This window comes from Helianthus annuus, chromosome 14, assembly GCF_002127325.2.
Source record: "Helianthus annuus cultivar XRQ/B chromosome 14, HanXRQr2.0-SUNRISE, whole genome shotgun sequence".
In the NCBI taxonomy this organism is placed as follows: Eukaryota; Viridiplantae; Streptophyta; class Magnoliopsida; order Asterales; family Asteraceae; genus Helianthus; species Helianthus annuus.
Window position 1 is genome coordinate 168,362,144 of NC_035446.2, and position 17,724 is coordinate 168,379,867.

General features: G+C 39.3%; 1 protein-coding gene across 1 annotated transcript; it reads right to left on the minus strand.

Annotated features, from left to right (window-relative positions):
• Positions 1–2,280: 2,280 nt before the first annotated feature.
• LOC110907840 (putative receptor-like protein kinase At3g47110) lies at positions 2,281–17,328 on the minus strand. The gene is made up of 3 exons (XM_035983165.1): positions 15,628–17,328; positions 2,820–3,546; positions 2,281–2,740 (listed from the first exon to the last, which is right to left on the minus strand). Exons 1-3 carry the CDS (start codon positions 17,326–17,328, stop codon positions 2,412–2,414), a joined length of 2,757 nt encoding a protein of 918 aa, XP_035839058.1. The 3' UTR covers positions 2,281–2,411.
• Positions 17,329–17,724: the final 396 nt, after the last annotated feature.

Below are 17,724 nucleotides of genomic sequence, written 5' to 3' on the forward strand. Positions count from 1 at the left end.
GCCTTCCTAAATGTGGTGGGTATGATTTTAGTCTTTCTTGTTTAGCAGTAACACAACGAAGATGTCTTTTCTTTTTTTCTTCATCCTCCCTGGCAATTTCATCAATTATATCTGGTAAGCTGCATAAGAATATTTAAACCATAAGTAATGTGAGATAAATAGAACGGCTATAATGAAGAAGCAATTAGTTCAGTTAACCTGTCAAGATCTTTAGAGAAGTGTTTTATCTTTTTGGCTTCTGCATCGTTGTAATTCTCATGGTTGAGATTTAACAAGATACAAATTGTGAAAAACTGCATCACAGATTACGGTGGTATAATTTAACCAATATATCATGAAATCAACAAAAAGAAATTAGCCTTGAACATTAGTGTTAGGCTAACCAAATCTATTTCCGTTTTTCTAGCTTGAACATGAAATCCTCACATTCTATCTATAGAAATCATGTCATTTATGCTTGACTAAAATGTAAAACTATTCCTAAATTTATGTAAAGCATATTAAGTTATCCTTTTATATATACATACAAAACACATACCAACAACACCTTCATTTATATCATCGCATCAACTTCATCAGCAAACGGATGAACTTCTTTAGTAATCGTCGGAACAGCAATGTAACAATCGGTCATCTTAGGGCTGACATCATTTTAAGGTGTTTACATAAATAGACCCTATAAATATTAACAGACCTTTATGCCCTCACATGAGTAGCATATGGGTGGATTTAACGTTAAAAACTAACTGGATTAAGCCACAAGGATATCGTCCGATGAGAAACTACAATATAAAGAACATTCAATGTAATTTCATTAGTTAAAGAACAGAGTCTTTAAATGACGAAAAATGCAATTCACTCTTTCCAAAATTGTAAATTTGATTTTTTTTTATGTTTCCACTTATAACAACACTACTTCTATAAGTTTAGTTTATAATACAGAAACACATTTCCAATTATTTATTCAAAATTTCTTATTTTGTGTGCAACGTTTATTCATTTTGCTGTCAATCAAAAATCACAACTCTTGAGTCAGGTTTGTGTCGTGAGTTCCATGGGGTTTTCTTGTCAGTATAGGTATGGTTAACTTGGACTCGAACTCAAGGGCTAGGCTCATCGCCTTCTCCATTTCTAATTAAATTAAGCTAAATCTCTGATTTCCACTTCGATCGAACAACTTTCCCAACCCACATGTCTAAATACAACAGAAAAATCAATACCGAAACTTTAACAAAGCTCAATTTGGTGTTTCTCAAAGGATAATATATCAACTTTTATACACAAAAGCTGGAAATCAAAACCACCAAAAATCAATTGCCATGTCACTTAATTTCCAACCCATCTTTGCTTTTCCTTTTAATTGTTGTCCTGTTATTTTCACAACTGTTTCGTTTAATTGACATAAAATCCATTTAATGTCACCTCATGCAATTAATAATTTAAACTATGAACTAATTCAATGGTAACATCATATTTATTTTGTAGTTCTTTGGATACGGTTTGTCTAGACCTGACACTTTGGACCCACATATACACTTTTGGGCTGATTTAGACACTTAATATAAATACGTGGGCTGTTTTGGGTTAAGTTGTATTCTCAATTGGCCAGGACCATTATATTTAAATTATAGAAAAGTGAATGGGTCATGATGGGCTGAACCCAAAAATAAACAGATAGCTACAGCCATAAGCACAACCGATTTGAATCCAGGTTTCACTTTTCTTTTCTTACATCCAATCCCAAAAATTTAAAGATTTATGGGTTTTGAAATGTTTAGGTTTTTCTACTATTATCAACTAGTTCTATACCCGTATGGTGGATGTGTATATTAATTGTACAAGGATATAAACTTTTTTTTCTTTGCGTTCTAAAAATGATCAGTTTGACCCGTATACTAAAAACGATAAGTATGACCCATTTATCAAAATAATTTATTCTGACCAGTTTAATAAAAACAGTAACCATAACCCGCCTACTATGAGTTGCAACTTGTTACATATGTCGCTTAGCAAACATATATAAAACAGGGGAATCAATGAGAAAGTTGTATACCAACATGAGTGAGCAAATTTAGGGTCAACCCGAAAATACCCATTAGCCAAACTGAGAACTTCCTGAAACCGAACCAGTATTGTCTAAAAAAAGTAGGTGTTCGGTTCTTATTCAATGAATTCAATAGATGCAGGTGTCTGGTGTCAATGTAAGATTTTGATGAATTTGCAAAGAAAAATATAGATTTAAACTGTAAGACAAAGTGCTTTCAAATCATTTTGCACAAAAAACATTATATCTTGTTTATTGATTCATATGGAAGACAGCAAGTACATGTATGGATAAGAAATCAATGTTCACACACACACACACACCCGAACATCAGGTCGCACCACTTGCATCGTGGGTGTTTAGCAAATTAAGATCTACTTGCAAACGTTATCCCGAAGAGCTCATGAATAACATTCCCAATATCCATTCGATCTTGTGGAGACTCGTAAGAGCATTGCACACCGACTTTTACCAGTGAAATTAAACAATTTTCATTGACATCCTCACTTAGAAGCACTGGATCCACAATCTCAAGCACACAACCATCTGCCAAGGCACTCCTAGCATAGGAATGCAGGCCTAGCCCTCCTTCAAACATTGGATCAACAGGTTTTTTCCCTGTCAACATCTCTAACAATAGGATCCCATAGCTATACATGTCCCCACTGGTTGACACTTCATTTCCAAGCCCATATTCTGCAACTTATTTAATTAGAGTATGTTGTATTGTATAACAAAAAAAAAACAGTCTAATGGACTGGTAATCATAAATTACCTGGAGGTGCATACCCAATGGTTCCTCTAATAATACTTGAGCGACTCGCATTTGCATAAGAACCTTCTTCAAGGGAAAGTATTTTCGCAAGACCAAAATCTCCAACATGAGCAACCATATCCGCATCCAATAATATGTTGCTCGGCTTCAAATCACAATGAACGATAACATTTCCACAACGACAATGGAGATAATCAAGAGCACAAGCCACATCTTTGATGATACTGATTCTTTGAACAAGATCTAAGGTACGATCTACAGAATGCAACCAGCTCTCCAGATTCCCATTAGGCATGAAATCGTACACCAAAGCTTTGAAATCATTGCCTTGGAAATCGATACTTGAGCAAGCTGTTATGACCTTCACCAGGTTGCGGTGACGAATGTTTCTCAAGGCCTCACACTCAGCCATAAAGCTCTTAAAACCTCCTCGGCGTAGAAGGTTTAGTACTTTGATTGCCACAGTGAAGCCATTTTCATCAAAAACTCCTTTGTAAACCGAGGAAAAACTACCTGTACCAATCAGATTTTCTGCAGAGAACCCTTCCGTTGCTTTGAAAAGTCTTGCGTATGATATCTTCTCAAAAGATTCAGCCAATATTCTTGCTTCGGATGGTTTATCTCTCTTCTTTTTTATGCAACAGTAAAACAAGATAAAGGACAAGAGAGCTAAACCTGCAATGGTGGAAGATAGTGAAATTGCTACAATAACACGAATAGAAAGCTTCTGAATTCGTCATTTGGAGTCTCTAGTTGTGCTTGTGCATTTGGGTAGATGAAGGTCTGGTATTCCCCCGCAGAGTCTGGTGTTCCCAATGACGGATATTGCACTTGTGTTGGCGAAAACACCTTTAACAGGTACCTTATCTTCAAGGTTATTATACGAAAGATCTAGATGCTTCAAGGGAATCTGTTGCAAATTGTAGGTCCCTTTTCGCGGAGGATCGAGAACAAACCTAAACCTTGTTATACAAACCCACTAGCGAGTGCGGAATCCAAGCTAGCGAGCAAACCGGGATGATGCAAGAACAAACACAAGAACACACAAGACTCAACGATTAACACCACTTGTATTAATGCGTAGAAAGTTTCCGGTTACAAGCACAGTGTTTACAATCAGTTTGCAAACTCTCAAAGTGTGTGTGTGTGTGTTTCGGACAGAATGCTCTCAACTCTAGTCTGTCTCTCTAAGTGTGCATCTATCTTCTATCTTTCACACTACACTGCATGGGTATATATATACCCAGCCCATGATGTCAGGTCGAAGGATCCGATAGATGGTCCGAAGGATCATCTATCGAGGACAAGTCACTCGAAGGATCAGCAGGGACCTCGAAAGATCACCTTTCGAGATCTAATCATTCGAAGCATATCTTTCGAGCACCTCGAAGGATCAACAGTATCCTTCGAGGCTATCCTTCGACAGAGAACATCTTTCAATATTTACCAACTGTTTGGCCAAGTCAAACTAGGAGGATAGTTGACTTGGTCAAACTTACAAGGCTAACTTGGACATCGTTTACATATAGACCGAATACAGACAAAGTACAGACACAAGTGCACCAACAAACTCCCCCTTGGCTGTAGCTTTGTCTTTATCTTCTATAGATGTAGACTCGTCTCGAACTTCGACGGTCTTTGGTCTTCGAGTTCCCAAAACTCTGATGTCCTTTCAAGTCTTCAATGTCGGAGGATCTTCAAAGTCTTCACGTCTTGAAAGCAGAGAGTGTATCAACAAACTACCCGTATCATGTAGGAAGTGTGTTGACAAACTCCCCCTTAACATAAGCTCCACCTTGAGTTATGCTCGTGAAATACTTTAACTTTATGAAGTGAGATCCTTGTGGTGTTGATGATGGCCAGCGGCAACTCGATCATCTTCATCAGTTGAGTGCCTTCACGTTGTGTCTTCATCCCGAAGCTTGTCATCGACCATGTTCTCCTAGCCTTTAGAATCTGCACATGCAAGAAATCTAAACGCATAATGAGAACAACTGCTTGGAATATAGTTAATCATAAACAAGTAACACACGAATGACCATGTCACAATCAAACACCGTCCGACAGTTTGAAAGTTTAATAAATTTGTCAATTTTAGCCTTTAACTTTCAAAACTTGCAAATTTCGACCGTTTATGAAGATTTAGTCAATTCGGTTTTCGTTCAGGTTTCAGGTAACGAAGACTCGAGCTCCAACATCGTACGATCGATAATAAAGTAGAAAGAAAATCTTTTTGGCTTTTATAAAGTTTATATTAAAACACGCCTAAAATCTTTTTGGTATTTTTGAAATTAAAAGACAACAATTTAAAATCCTTTGAGTGTTATCAAACGACATCACCGCTAATGTCGTGCTGATATGCACCAAACGACGAAACTGTTTAAAAGAAAAACAATAAAAGTTAAGCAGTAACTGACTATATACAGACATTCTTTTTGCGAGTTTCGAGGGTAAGAGAATCATATCAGTGTACGGTCATGCCAAAACACTCTTGTTGTTCAGTTAGTTAACATTAAGATAAGCATCCTATAACAATTATCGGTATTGTTGTCCACTTAAGCTCAACTTATCAGATGTAATCATGGCGAGGGGATACGTTAAGGTATGATTTATACTTACCGACCGGTGTTCATCCACATCACGACACATTCCCGTATCAAGGTATGCACGAGTGTTCATCTTACCGGTGAGTATACCGATTATCATCTGTTTGACGGTATAAAATGGGAGATACTCACTTATTTTGATTTGAAAACAAGCCCTATGTGATATAATCACTTATTGATGAGGAACTTGATTTTCGTATGCATGAGGGCACAGGTGCAAGTCCGTGAACAGGTCAGTACTTCCGTACAGCAGAGAGACGAACTTGGCACCCGGATATATGTGATATTTTTATCACTTATTTGTTTTGGACATGTGATTGTTTATCACTTATTGAGGTCGAATGCAGTATGTAATATGTACACGTATGTATAGTATCATGGAAGATCTAGACTTGCGTCCCCGTTATTTTTCGGTAAAAGATACAACCATGATACCCAGATGATAAGCAGCATAAAGACCGAATATCTCAGAACCTCGGCAATCTATCAAACGAAATTTCGGTACTAAGACCATATGCCAATGAATGGTTCCCACATGGTCTTCAGTCGATTAAGATTTATATCACCCTGCACACTTTAAAATGATTGTGAGCCTACCGATACATCTTATATAGAGCTGCTTATCGTTTTGCGTTTAAGGTTTAAAGAGGTTTGGATAGACCACTGATGTACTATCATTTTCTCTTTTGCTCGCCAGGAAACTCATTTTTGTTTTTCTATTGTTTTTGTGTTTTTTGAAATTTTTCGATGTTTTTGGATTTTCAGATTTTTGGATTTACTCCCCCTAAAATCAATAAACTAAGATAAATTTAAAACACAAAGATATTTACAAAAATGATTTTCCGATGTTGGTTTACTCTTGCTTGACCTTAATGCCATTTACCAATAATAAGAAGTCAAATCTAGATTTGTCAAAAGCTTTGGTAAATAAGTCGGCACGTTGGTCATCGGTGTGGACCTTAACAACATCGATTAGCCTTTTCTCAAAGCAATCACGTATGAAGTGATATTTGATTTCGATGTGTTTGGTCTTTGAATGCTGCACAGGATTTTTAGTGATATCTAAAGCAGCAGAATTATCAACGTAAATAGGAGTAGTTAGGAATTCAAAACCGTAGTCCCGCAATTGTTGTTGGATCCAAAGAACTTGTGAGCAACAACTTGAGGCAGCAATGTATTCAGCTTCGCATGTTGATGTAGCGACACACGTCTGCTTCTTGCACTGCCATGTGACTAGGCGATTTCCTAAAAACTGACATCCAGCCGTTGTGGATTTGCCGTCGATTTTACATCCGCCAAAATCAGAATCACTGAATGCGACCAAGTCAAAGTTATTATCCCTAGGATACCACAGACCGGTGTCGGGGTTTTGTCTGCCCTTGATGATAGTTGAAGCTTTGTCAACAACAACGAAACCCTGTGTTTATTCTAAAATACAAAAAAGTAACTCTAATTTTCACCACCATTAGCAATTATTATTATATCAAAGAGAATCATGATCCATCTTCTTCTTAAGTTGAAAAATAAGAACAGCAGCAAAATAATAATAAAAAAGGAAAGGACTAAAAGACAGTAAGCTTCTTCCTGTTAGGGTTAAAGGTCTCAATAGTAAACTTATCATTCATCAACTTGTGTCTAGCCAAGAAAGCCTTCACGGGCGAGGTCTCTGGTTCAAGTAGGAAAAGCGAATTGAGATTACTAATGACGGATGGAGGTGAGTTCTCTTAAATAGAAACCAGTCCTTGTCAGCTACAGTGGCACCGATGGCCAAACAAGTGGCCAGAGAAGGGGATACTAGCAGGGAAGAGGAATTAAGTAATCGCTTTTCAAAGCTCTTTACCTAATTCGTGTGTCACCGCTGAGATGGTTGTTGTTCGAAGACTTACCGTGAATAATAGAATAGGTTGATGAAAACGAATCTTAACCCTTCAAATAACGAAAAATCCTTTTTACAGCTGCAAGATGTGAGGCCTTCGGATTAACTTGATATCTGGCAAGTAGGCACGTTGGGTACATTATATCTGGCCTTGATGCTGTGAGGTACATAAGGGATCCGATCATCGCGCGATAGTATGAAGGGCTAACAGGTTCACCCTTCAAGTCTGGAGTAATTCCGTGATTAGTTGGCAGTGGGGTACCAATGGGCGTTGCATCGGACATCTGGAACCGGCTCAAGATGTCTCCAACATATTTAGTCTGATGGATGAATATCCCAGACTCCGTTTGTTGCACTTGTAGGCCCAAGAAGAAATTCATTTCCCCCATAGCACTCATCTCGAACTTATCCTGCATGATGCGCTCGAAATTCCTACACAAAACATCATTAGTAGAACCAAAAATAATATCATCAACATATACCTGTACCAGAAGAAGATCTCCATCTTGTTCTTTGATGAAGAGAGTACAATCGATAAGACCTCTTCGAAAACCGTTTTCCAGCAGATATGTAGATAAGGTTGCATACCAAGCTCGTGGCGCTTGATGAAGACCATAGAGAGCTTTGTTGAGCAACCAAACCCGATCGGGATGGACAGGATCTTCAAAACCTGGAGGCTGTTCGACATATACCTCTTCTTCAACCACACCATGTAGAAATGCACTCTTCACATCCATCTGATAAACCTTGAATCCTTTGAATGAGGCATAAGCCAGAAAGATCCGAATAGCTTCCAGACGTGCAACTGGTGCATAGACTTCGTTGTAGTCGATCCCCTCTATCTGACGAAAACCTTGAACGACTAAACGAGCTTTGTTTCGAATAACCACTCCACGGTCGTCTTTCTTGCATTTGAAGACCCATCGAGTGCCAATCTTCTTGTAATTCTCAGGCTTTTCAACAAGCTTCCAAACACCAAGCTTGTGAAATTGCTGTAATTCTTCTTGCATGGCTTCAACCCAGGCACTATCTTTCAATGCTTCTTTCCACGACTTTGGTTCTTCTTGTGACACGTAACACGCGAAGGACCAGTCATTTTGTTGACCAGATTCTCTTATAGCTGAATACAAACCAGCATTCCGGTTGTTTCTCAGCTGATTACGCGTCTGCACACCGCGATGGACATCTCCTATTATGTTCTGCTGGGGATGGGTATCGTGAATCCTCATTTCAGGATTATCTGGCACACGAGCGTTGATACCCAAGTTGGTAAGATTAAGATCAACAACCAACTCCACACCAGGAATGTGGGTAGAGGTGGATGCATTCCCTTCAGCAGTGTCTATATTCTGCGTATGAGGTGTATCTACAGAAGCACCTTGAACAGGAGCAGCTGGAGCTGAAGATCCTTCAGCTGCATCATGATATTCATCATCTTCAGAAGAGTCATTATAATCAGCAGCATCTTCATAAACCTCATTTTGAACCATATTGTTGACAGACGAAGAAGCTTGAGGGTCAACAACAATAGGTCTAACCAAAGGCGAGACAGCAGCGTTGTCACTTTCCAACAACATTCGAGCCGCTGCTGATTCTTCGTCAAAGGTTGGCAAATTGAAGGAGTCAAATAGCCCATCATAATCGAACATCCACGGATCACCCGGAGCCCTAACAGGACTCGTGTACCTTTGAACCCTAACTTCGCTCCAAAGCTCAATCTTTTTGGTAGCTAGATTCCAAACACGAAAATTCGGAGTAGCATATCCAAGGAAGAAACCCTCGATAGCTCTTGCACCAAACTTTCCATCCGGCTCAATCATAGTACATGGAGCACCAAACGGTTCAAGGTAAGAGAGATCCGGTTTCCTTTTCTGAAGGAGTTCGAAGCAAGTCTTGCCATGTCTCTTTACTGTAAGAACTCTGTTTAACGTGTAGCATGCAGCCGATACAGCCTCCCCCCAGAATTGAATAGGGAGTTCCGACTCTACTAACATTGTTCTTGCAGTTTCTATAATCGTTCGATTCTTCCTCTCAGCGACACCATTTTGTTGTGGAGTATAACGAGAACTGTACTCATGAAGAATGCCTTTAGAAGTACAAAACTCATCCATAACTTGATTCTTGAATTCGGTTCCATTGTCGCTTCGGATCCTTTTTACTTTCAACGAATAGAGATTCTCTAACATTGTAAGAAGATCCTTGAGGATGCCAGGAGTTTCACTCTTGTGTGCCATAAAAGATACCCAAGAAAATCTAGAGTAGTCATCAGTAACTACTAAACAATAGGCATCACCAAACGTTGTCTTGTGCTTCATAGGTCCAAAAAGGTCCATATGAAGACGTTCGAGAGGCATGCTGACAGTGTTGATTTTCTTCAAAGGGTGAGACTTCTTTGTTTGCTTACCTTTTTGGCACGAGACACAGATATCTTGTAGATGAAAACTTCTCACAGGCACACCATTCACAAGATTATTTTTCACCAAATGGTTCATCTTTCTCAAGTGAATGTGTCCCATTCTTCTGTGCCAAGATATAGACTCCTTTTCCGTGGCTTTTGAGACAAAACAAGTGACTTGTGCAGATGTAGTAATCGCTTGGCTCATGTCGAGAATATAAAGATCATTAACTCTCGGAGCCGATAAGAGAATCCATTCTTGTGGAATTTTGAATCCAGGTTTCAGCACATAGCAGCCAGCATCATCAAAAATCACTGAGAACTTTTTATCGCAGATTTGCGACACACTCAGAAGATTGTGATCAATTTGCTTCACATAATTGATCTTATCAAAGCACACGATACCATTGGAGATACTTCCTTCTCCAGTGATATACCCACCTTTATCACCCGCAAAAGCAACATACCCTCCTCTAATATTTCTCACGTCGTATAGGAGCCGTAAGTCGCCAGTCATGTGCCTGGATGCCCCACTATCAACAATCCAATGACTATTAATAGTTCCTCCTAGAACATCCTGCACATGTCATAAAAACATCAGTTGAGAATGGGGACCCAAGCCTTAGTGGTCTTGGGTCGTCCCTTGGCATCACGAAACGTGAGCTCGATCTCTTGATGATTTTCAAGAACAATTGCTCCCCCTGAATTGTCACCTGACTTAGGTAACCAAGTTTGTGTGTGCCTACCAGTTTTTGAAGATTCTGGTTTTACAGGTTGTGACACACTTGGTTCCTTTTGCACTGTTTTAACTTCAGATTTTAAAGCTTTTTCAACAGTTTTCATGTTCTTACGTCGTTGTTTAGTTTCTTGTTCTTTTACAGTTCGTTTATCTTGTTTAGGTGAAACTGACCGACGTTGAGGGTGAACTGTTTCAGGTGGAGCTTTTTCAACCAATTTCTTCTTTGGAGCATTTGGGCAGTTTCTGATAATGTGCCCAATTTCTCCACATTTGAAACAAGTTCTCCTTTCAACAGACTTAGGAGAACTTGATCGACTACCAGATGTTGAACCTGTAGAACCTGAGGTACTTGCTCTTTCATCACACCCGTTTGTGTGTTGAGTGTAATTGTTATCACTGTTACGTTTCAAAATCTTGACTTGTTGTACAAAATCAGTGTTTGATTTGTTTTCAAAAGTCTCAATTTTATCTGTACCTTTTGATGCTACAAATTTAACATCTTTTCCTTTCTTCATGTAACGAGCTCCTTTTGATCCAACCTTAGCCTTTGGCTTTGGAGCTCGTTGTTGTTGTTTACCCTTAGAAGCAGTAGGCTGTTGAGTGGTTGGAGATTTTTGATTACCAAACTGTTTTCTAATCTCAGCCTTAGGAATTGGATCACATTGTGTTACCACAATTCCCGGAAGTGTTTTTCCCAAAAATTTGTTTGTATTGTCTTCAAAGACTTTGTCAATCAAAGATTTATTTACATTTTTAATTGGAAAAACATGATCTGAGTAGATTTTATTATCTCCAACCAAAGTGTACAACACATTACTGCTTTTAACAGTAGACACACCTGTCTTATCAACTTTGACAGGATCAATCACTTGCTTCTTAACAGATGGAACCTCAGGAGTATCAGGATCACAAAGGATGTGATTCTCTCGTGGAATATCTACTCTTTTCATCTTGCTAAGTGATTTATCCTGATCACTTACAGCCACTTCTGATTCATCATCCGATGTCTCATAGTCCTCGATAATTGGAGGACTTTGCTTCATGGATGATGAAGTTTCTTGTTCCTTAGAGGCTGTGTTTGAAGAATTGTCCGGTTTGAACCCAAGGCCAGTAGCAAACTCCTCAACATCAAGAGGCACACTGGGTTCATACCGAGGCATTTCTTCCTCATCAGGCATCTTGGTATAGTTGTTCATCAAAGGGGGTGGACATTTATTATACCCTATGCCTTTCTGATTTCCCTTTAGTTGTTGAACATCGATGATGTGATCAAGCACAAATTGGGAGTTAGAATAACTATCCAATTTCTGTTTGATCGCATCATGTTCGCATTGGGCAATGGCTAATTGCTTTTTAGTTTCTTCCACAAGGTTAATGTACTCATTTATACTCACTTGTTTGTGGTAAACTACTTTGTTAACCTCGGACACATTTTTCTTTAATGTTTCTATTACAGATTTAAATTCTTTTTCATTCCGGGTTAAAGCCATGTTTGCCTCTTTGCATTTCGACAGTTCAATAACCAAAGTCTGGTTATGACTATGAAGCTTTTCTGATTCAAGCTTCATCTCAGCACATGAGTTACAAATACTAGGGGCAGGAGGTTCAGAATTTACCTGACTAGTAGAGGCTGGACCATTTGCCATAAAGGCAGTTTGAAAAGAAAAGGCTCCATCTTCAGAAAATAGCTTTTCCATTTCCGTTGATGTAGCAGCAGCCTTCCTAATCAGAATTGATTTCTGACATTTAAGCTCATCAGCTTCATTCAGAAGATCCTGAATATCTTCACCTTCTTCCTCCTCATCAGGCTCTGAGTGATTATCCCCAGAAACAGAGCCTTCTTCATCCGAACTTCCAGAATAACCAGAACTGTCATCGCTTCCAGAAGATTCTTCTTTATGAACATGCTCGATGACCTTAGCATACAGAGCAGTTCCACTTCCCTGATCACCTTCACCAAACTGCACTGACCAGTCACATCCTTCATCAGCTTGAACAGCCAAAGCCCGATTGTGATTGGTAGTTCCAGGCTGTCCCTGATTGTTATTCACTGCCACCATCCTCCGTTCACGGTTTTCTTGTTGGGCATTCACATTCGTCTGGTTTCTGAAAGGGTTGTGATTGCCGTGTTTTGTTGGTCGAGTGCACTCACGTTTAAAGTGCCCTTTCTCGCCACAATTAAAGCACGTGACGGCATTAATATCAAACCCATACTTCGTGTTTTTCTTTCCTTCCAACGAAGTTCTTCCAGTTCGTGCCATGAAATCTTTTGCCCTTCTAACCGCACTAGCAAAAGCCCATTTAATATCCATCAACTCCATTTCTTCCTTGTCGATCTGATCATAATCTTCATTGGTCATGTTGATGTTTCCAAGCTGACCTGCTACCAAACCACAGTATGCACTGACCATGGTGTTGATAATCTCCATATGTTCCTTAGCAACTTCAATGCTAAGGTGTGAAAGATTTGAGTTGTCGACTCGGATTGTGTGATGACTTTGGGGTTGAGGTTGAGGATTGCTTGTATAGTGAGCTTGCTGTTGTTGTTGTTGAGGTTGTGGTTGTGGCTGTGTTGGAACAGGAATGTAAGACCTCGGATCGAATTGAGGTTGTGGTGGAGCAGCTGTTGATTGAGGAAATGGAAAGGAACTTGAACTTGTATTGGACACAAATGCAGTCTGCAGCTTAGGTTGCTGTTGCTGAGCTGCAACGGATCTTGCCAAAGCATCGAATCCTGGAAGATACATTTCTGTATTCTGAGGAGCTGGAGCACGCCTTGCTTTCCTAATTTCTTCATCATTTTTATGTTCCAGCTTTTGAATGAACTCATAGATGTTGACTTGATCTAGAGTTCCAGTATGCTTCAACAGTTCAATGAAAGAACTCCACTTTGGAGGTAAGGCGTCAGCAAATCTACTCACCATGTCTTGTTGAGTAGAGACAACTCCATAAGCACACATCTCACTAATCAAATGATAGAAATGTGTGATCTTATCATTCAGAGTCTCGTTTTCCAAAAACTGAAAGGATTCAAACTCTTTCTTCAACAAATCATGCCAAGATTTTCGAGCAGCTGCATTGCCTTCTCCTCTAGCAACTAAGGCATCCCACAATGCTTTCGTGGTCTTGCAATATGAGAACTGATGGTAGATGTCTTTGTTGAGTGCTTGAGTAAGTGTGGCAAAGGCCTTTTTCTCCAATTCATAAGCCTTCTTGTCATTTTCGAGCATATTGGCATAACCCTCTGAAGTTGACGCAGCAGTTTCAAGATTAGTATTGAACGCATTGATGAAACACGTCCAAAGATCAGTGCTTTGCCCTTGAACATATGTGTGAAAACGGTTTTTCCATGATGGAAAATCGTTCATATGGTTCAACTTAGGTGGACGATTGTTGCTGCCAGTTTCACTTTCACTAATCAGAAGGTTCTGAAGACTTTGACTTTGATTGGATACCAAAGCCCATTGACTTGGACTGATTGTTGTAGGCGGTAACATACTCTTTGCCCAATCTGCAGCAGTGACTAGCTCTTGATTGGATCGTGAGTCCAAACTCCAATCCCACGGACTAGTACAACTCATTTTGATCAAATATAAGTACCAAACCTACACACCACAAACTGTTAAGTGCAAAAACAGATATGAATCGAAAGATGCAACCTGTTCGAAAGATCAATATTTGTTCGAATGATCAACAAGGTTCGAAAGATCCTTGTTGAGTTTCGAACAAAGACTTCGAAGGATTGACTTCGAAAGATTGACTATACGAAGGATCCTTATCTTTCGAAAGATGATTTCGAAAGATTCTCCTTATGTTTCGAACACAGGTCTCGAAAGATGACACTTGTTCGAAGAATCAACAGTGTTCGAAGGATCATTGTTGATGGCTCGAACAATAACTTCGAAAGATAACCTTGAAAGATTCACCCAACACGAAGGATCCTTATCTTTCGTAATGAACAGTAACTCGAAGGATGTATCTATCGAAAAGATTCCTTGACTCGAAGAATAACACTGTGACTTCGAAAGATGTTCGAAGGATGGTTATCTTTCGAATCTCCTTGATCGAAGGATGATCCTTCGAGCTCGAAAGTTATCTTTCGACGGTCTGACACACTGACAAAGGTACTGATGGGTTGGTGAGAAAAGTGACAGGTTGGTGTACCAACTTTCGGCAGAAAGGATATGGTCTGCCAACAACTTTTCACCAAACTTTTTGACTTTCAAAAAGTTTACTAAAAATAGGCAACCTTATCCTCAACCAGTTCACCGGAATGATAATCGGAATATGACCGGAAAAATCAAAGTCACTTAAAAACAAGTTTTCAAGTTACCCAACCCAACCTTGAACACTCCCGATGGTTTAGAGCTCGTTTTTCAGTTTTAAGATGTGAGAAAAACCACCAAAACGGGTGCTAAACCTAGTGTCCAAACACACCAAGAACTTGAACAAAACCCGGTTTTAAACAAGGTAAAGAGCCAAAGCTCTGATACCACTTGTAGGTCCCTTTTCGCGGAGGATCGAGAACAAACCTAAACCTTGTTATACAAACCCACTAGCGAGTGCGGAATCCAAGCTAGCGAGCAAACCGGGATGATGCAAGAACAAACACAAGAACACACAAGACTCAACGATTAACACCACTTGTATTAATGCGTAGAAAGTTTCCGGTTACAAGCACAGTGTTTACAATCAGTTTGCAAACTCTCAAAGTGTGTGTGTGTGTGTTTCGGACAGAATGCTCTCAACTCTAGTCTGTCTCTCTAAGTGTGCATCTATCTTCTATCTTTCACACTACACTGCATGGGTATATATATACCCAGCCCATGATGTCTGGTCGAAGGATCCGATAGATGGTCCGAAGGATCATCTATCGAGGACAAGTCACTCGAAGGATCAGCAGGGACCTCGAAAGATCACCTTTCGAGATCTAATCATTCGAAGCATATCTTTCGAGCACCTCGAAGGATCAACAGTATCCTTCGAGGCTATCCTTCGACAGAGAACATCTTTCAATATTTACCAACTGTTTGGCCAAGTCAAACTAGGAGGATAGTTGACTTGGTCAAACTTACAAGGCTAACTTGGACATCGTTTACATATAGACCGAATACAGACAAAGTACAGACACAAGTGCACCAACACAAATATGTTGGAACATGTCCAGAAAAGTTATTGTGTGACAAATCAACATATTCGAGGCCTTTCAAAGAACTAAATGATCCCGACAGTGATCCATAAAAGAGATTACTAGAAAGGTTCAGGTTTTCAAGACTGGCGCAGCTGCTTAAACTACTTGGAAGTTCACCTGTGAAACGATTCATAGAAAAATCAAGTATTCCTAAGAGTTTCAGATTGCCAATCTCTTGTGGAAGCGCTCCAGATAGATTGTTTTGACTTAGAATTAATGATATGGAAAGTGAAGACAGTTGGAATAGTTCTTTGGGCACACTCCCGCTTAGTTTATTCCCCTGAAGATCCAAACCTATAACTTGTTTCCAACTCCCAATAGTCGAGGGTATAGTGCCTTCCAAACTATTTCCAGCTAATGTTACTTCAACTAAAAGTGACAAGTTTCCTATAGATCTTGGAATAACACCAGAGAAATGGTTGTTGTGAAGAAATAGTATTTGCAAGGTTTGAAGCTCACCAATACTTTCAGGAATCATGCCTGTGAAGCCGTTTGAACCTAGAGAAATTGCGGTTAGGCCTAACAAATTGCGTATAGATGAAGGGATGGTGCCTGAGAGATAGTTACTATCCAACCCTAGGGATGACAGTTTGGATGAGAAGTTCCCAATTGAACTTGGCAGTACCCCTCCTAATTGGTTATAGGAAAGTTCCAAATGTATTAAATTGCTGCAATTGGACAAAGAATGGAAAAAATTCATGTCACCGTGATCCTTGCTTCCGAACTTGTTGCCACCAAGAGATAAATCCCGAAGATGTTGTAGTCTTCCAAAATCCGTAGCTATTTTCCCGTTTAAATCATTAAAATTTAGTTCAAGGATTTCCAACTTTGAACAATTTGATATGGATGGTGGAAGGAATCCGGTGAAGTTATTGGTATGCAATCCTATCCACTTCAGACGGGGTTGACTCAAACATAAGTTGGAGGGTAGACTGCCTTGAAGTTGATTTTCTGGAAAAGATAGAACTTCTAACATTGAAAGGTTAAAGAAAAATGAAGGGATTGCACCAACGAGACCATTTTCTCCCAGGCCTATTTTTCGTAATTTTTTTAATTGCTTCAAGGAATCAGGAATCTTCCCTCCCAGTTGACAATAAGTAAGAATGAGTATTTCAAGAGATGTGAGATTGCCTAGCGATGGTGGAATCCCACCGGTGAAGTCATTTTTGGATAAGGATAAGAAAGTTATCATTGACTTAGAACTAAAAGCATTTGGAATTTTGCCAGATAGCTTATTGCGTTCTAGTTCGATTAATGATAGTTTTGGGCAGCTTGACATGTTGGCCGGGATTTCCCCAGTTAATGAATTGTTGAAAAGGGATAACGATTGTAACCGGTATAAACGACTAATCTCGGGTGGTATACTTCCATGAAGTTGGTTGCTGTCAAGGTTAATGTAACGGAGGAAGCTCATGTTACCAAGATAAGGAGATAAAGAGCCTACTAAACCCAAGTCAGGTAGTTCCAACATTGTGACTCTTCGGTGGCGGCGACCACATGTCACTCCTCTCCATTGGCAAAAAGGAAGAGAATCATTCCAGGATGGCAAAGCACCTTGAGGGTCATATGTAATCTTTGATTTGATTTCCAGTAACGCAAGACGGTCTGACTCAGCACCAGAACCATAGACGGCTCCAATCATATGTATGACAAGAGCAACAACTATGACTGCTTCTAATTTAGAGACTAATGACAAGAGCATTATTACTAGCTAGCTAGTGATGAAGATTTAAGGAGTTTTTTTTAGGAAGCAAGGCTATGAGTTGAGTGAAAGAAAACTCACTTGCTCAAGTTGCCAGAGATGCTATCTATTTATAGGAATTGATCTTATTTTACTAAATAAAAAAAATTCTAGAATTTATAGTTCATATGTTGTATCACGCATGTTAGTGAACCACTAAGAATATTGTGACATGATGATGACAATTGAGAGATGCACTTCATGATAAGTCATCTCCAAGAATTAGTGTGGCTATTGGGTATTTAATGATGAAGGGAAGAAACTTTTATAGTGACTTATGCTGCCAAGTTTGAAATGTAAGTTTATGTTATGATTAGAAAAAAAACGTGAATAATACGTACGCGTGATATTTTGTTA

Coding starts and splice junctions, on each gene's coding strand:
- LOC110907840 (XM_035983165.1), bottom strand. CDS start 17,328: ATGCTCTTGTCATTAGTCTCTAAATTAGAAGCAGTCATAGTTGTTGCT. Junction 3,547..15,627: donor CTTTGAAAGGCCTCGAATAT/GTTGATTTGTCA, acceptor TGACGAATTCAG/AAGCTTTCTATTCGTGTTAT. Junction 2,741..2,819: donor CATTGGGTATGCACCTCCAG/GTAATTTATGAT, acceptor AATAAGTTGCAG/AATATGGGCTTGGAAATGAA.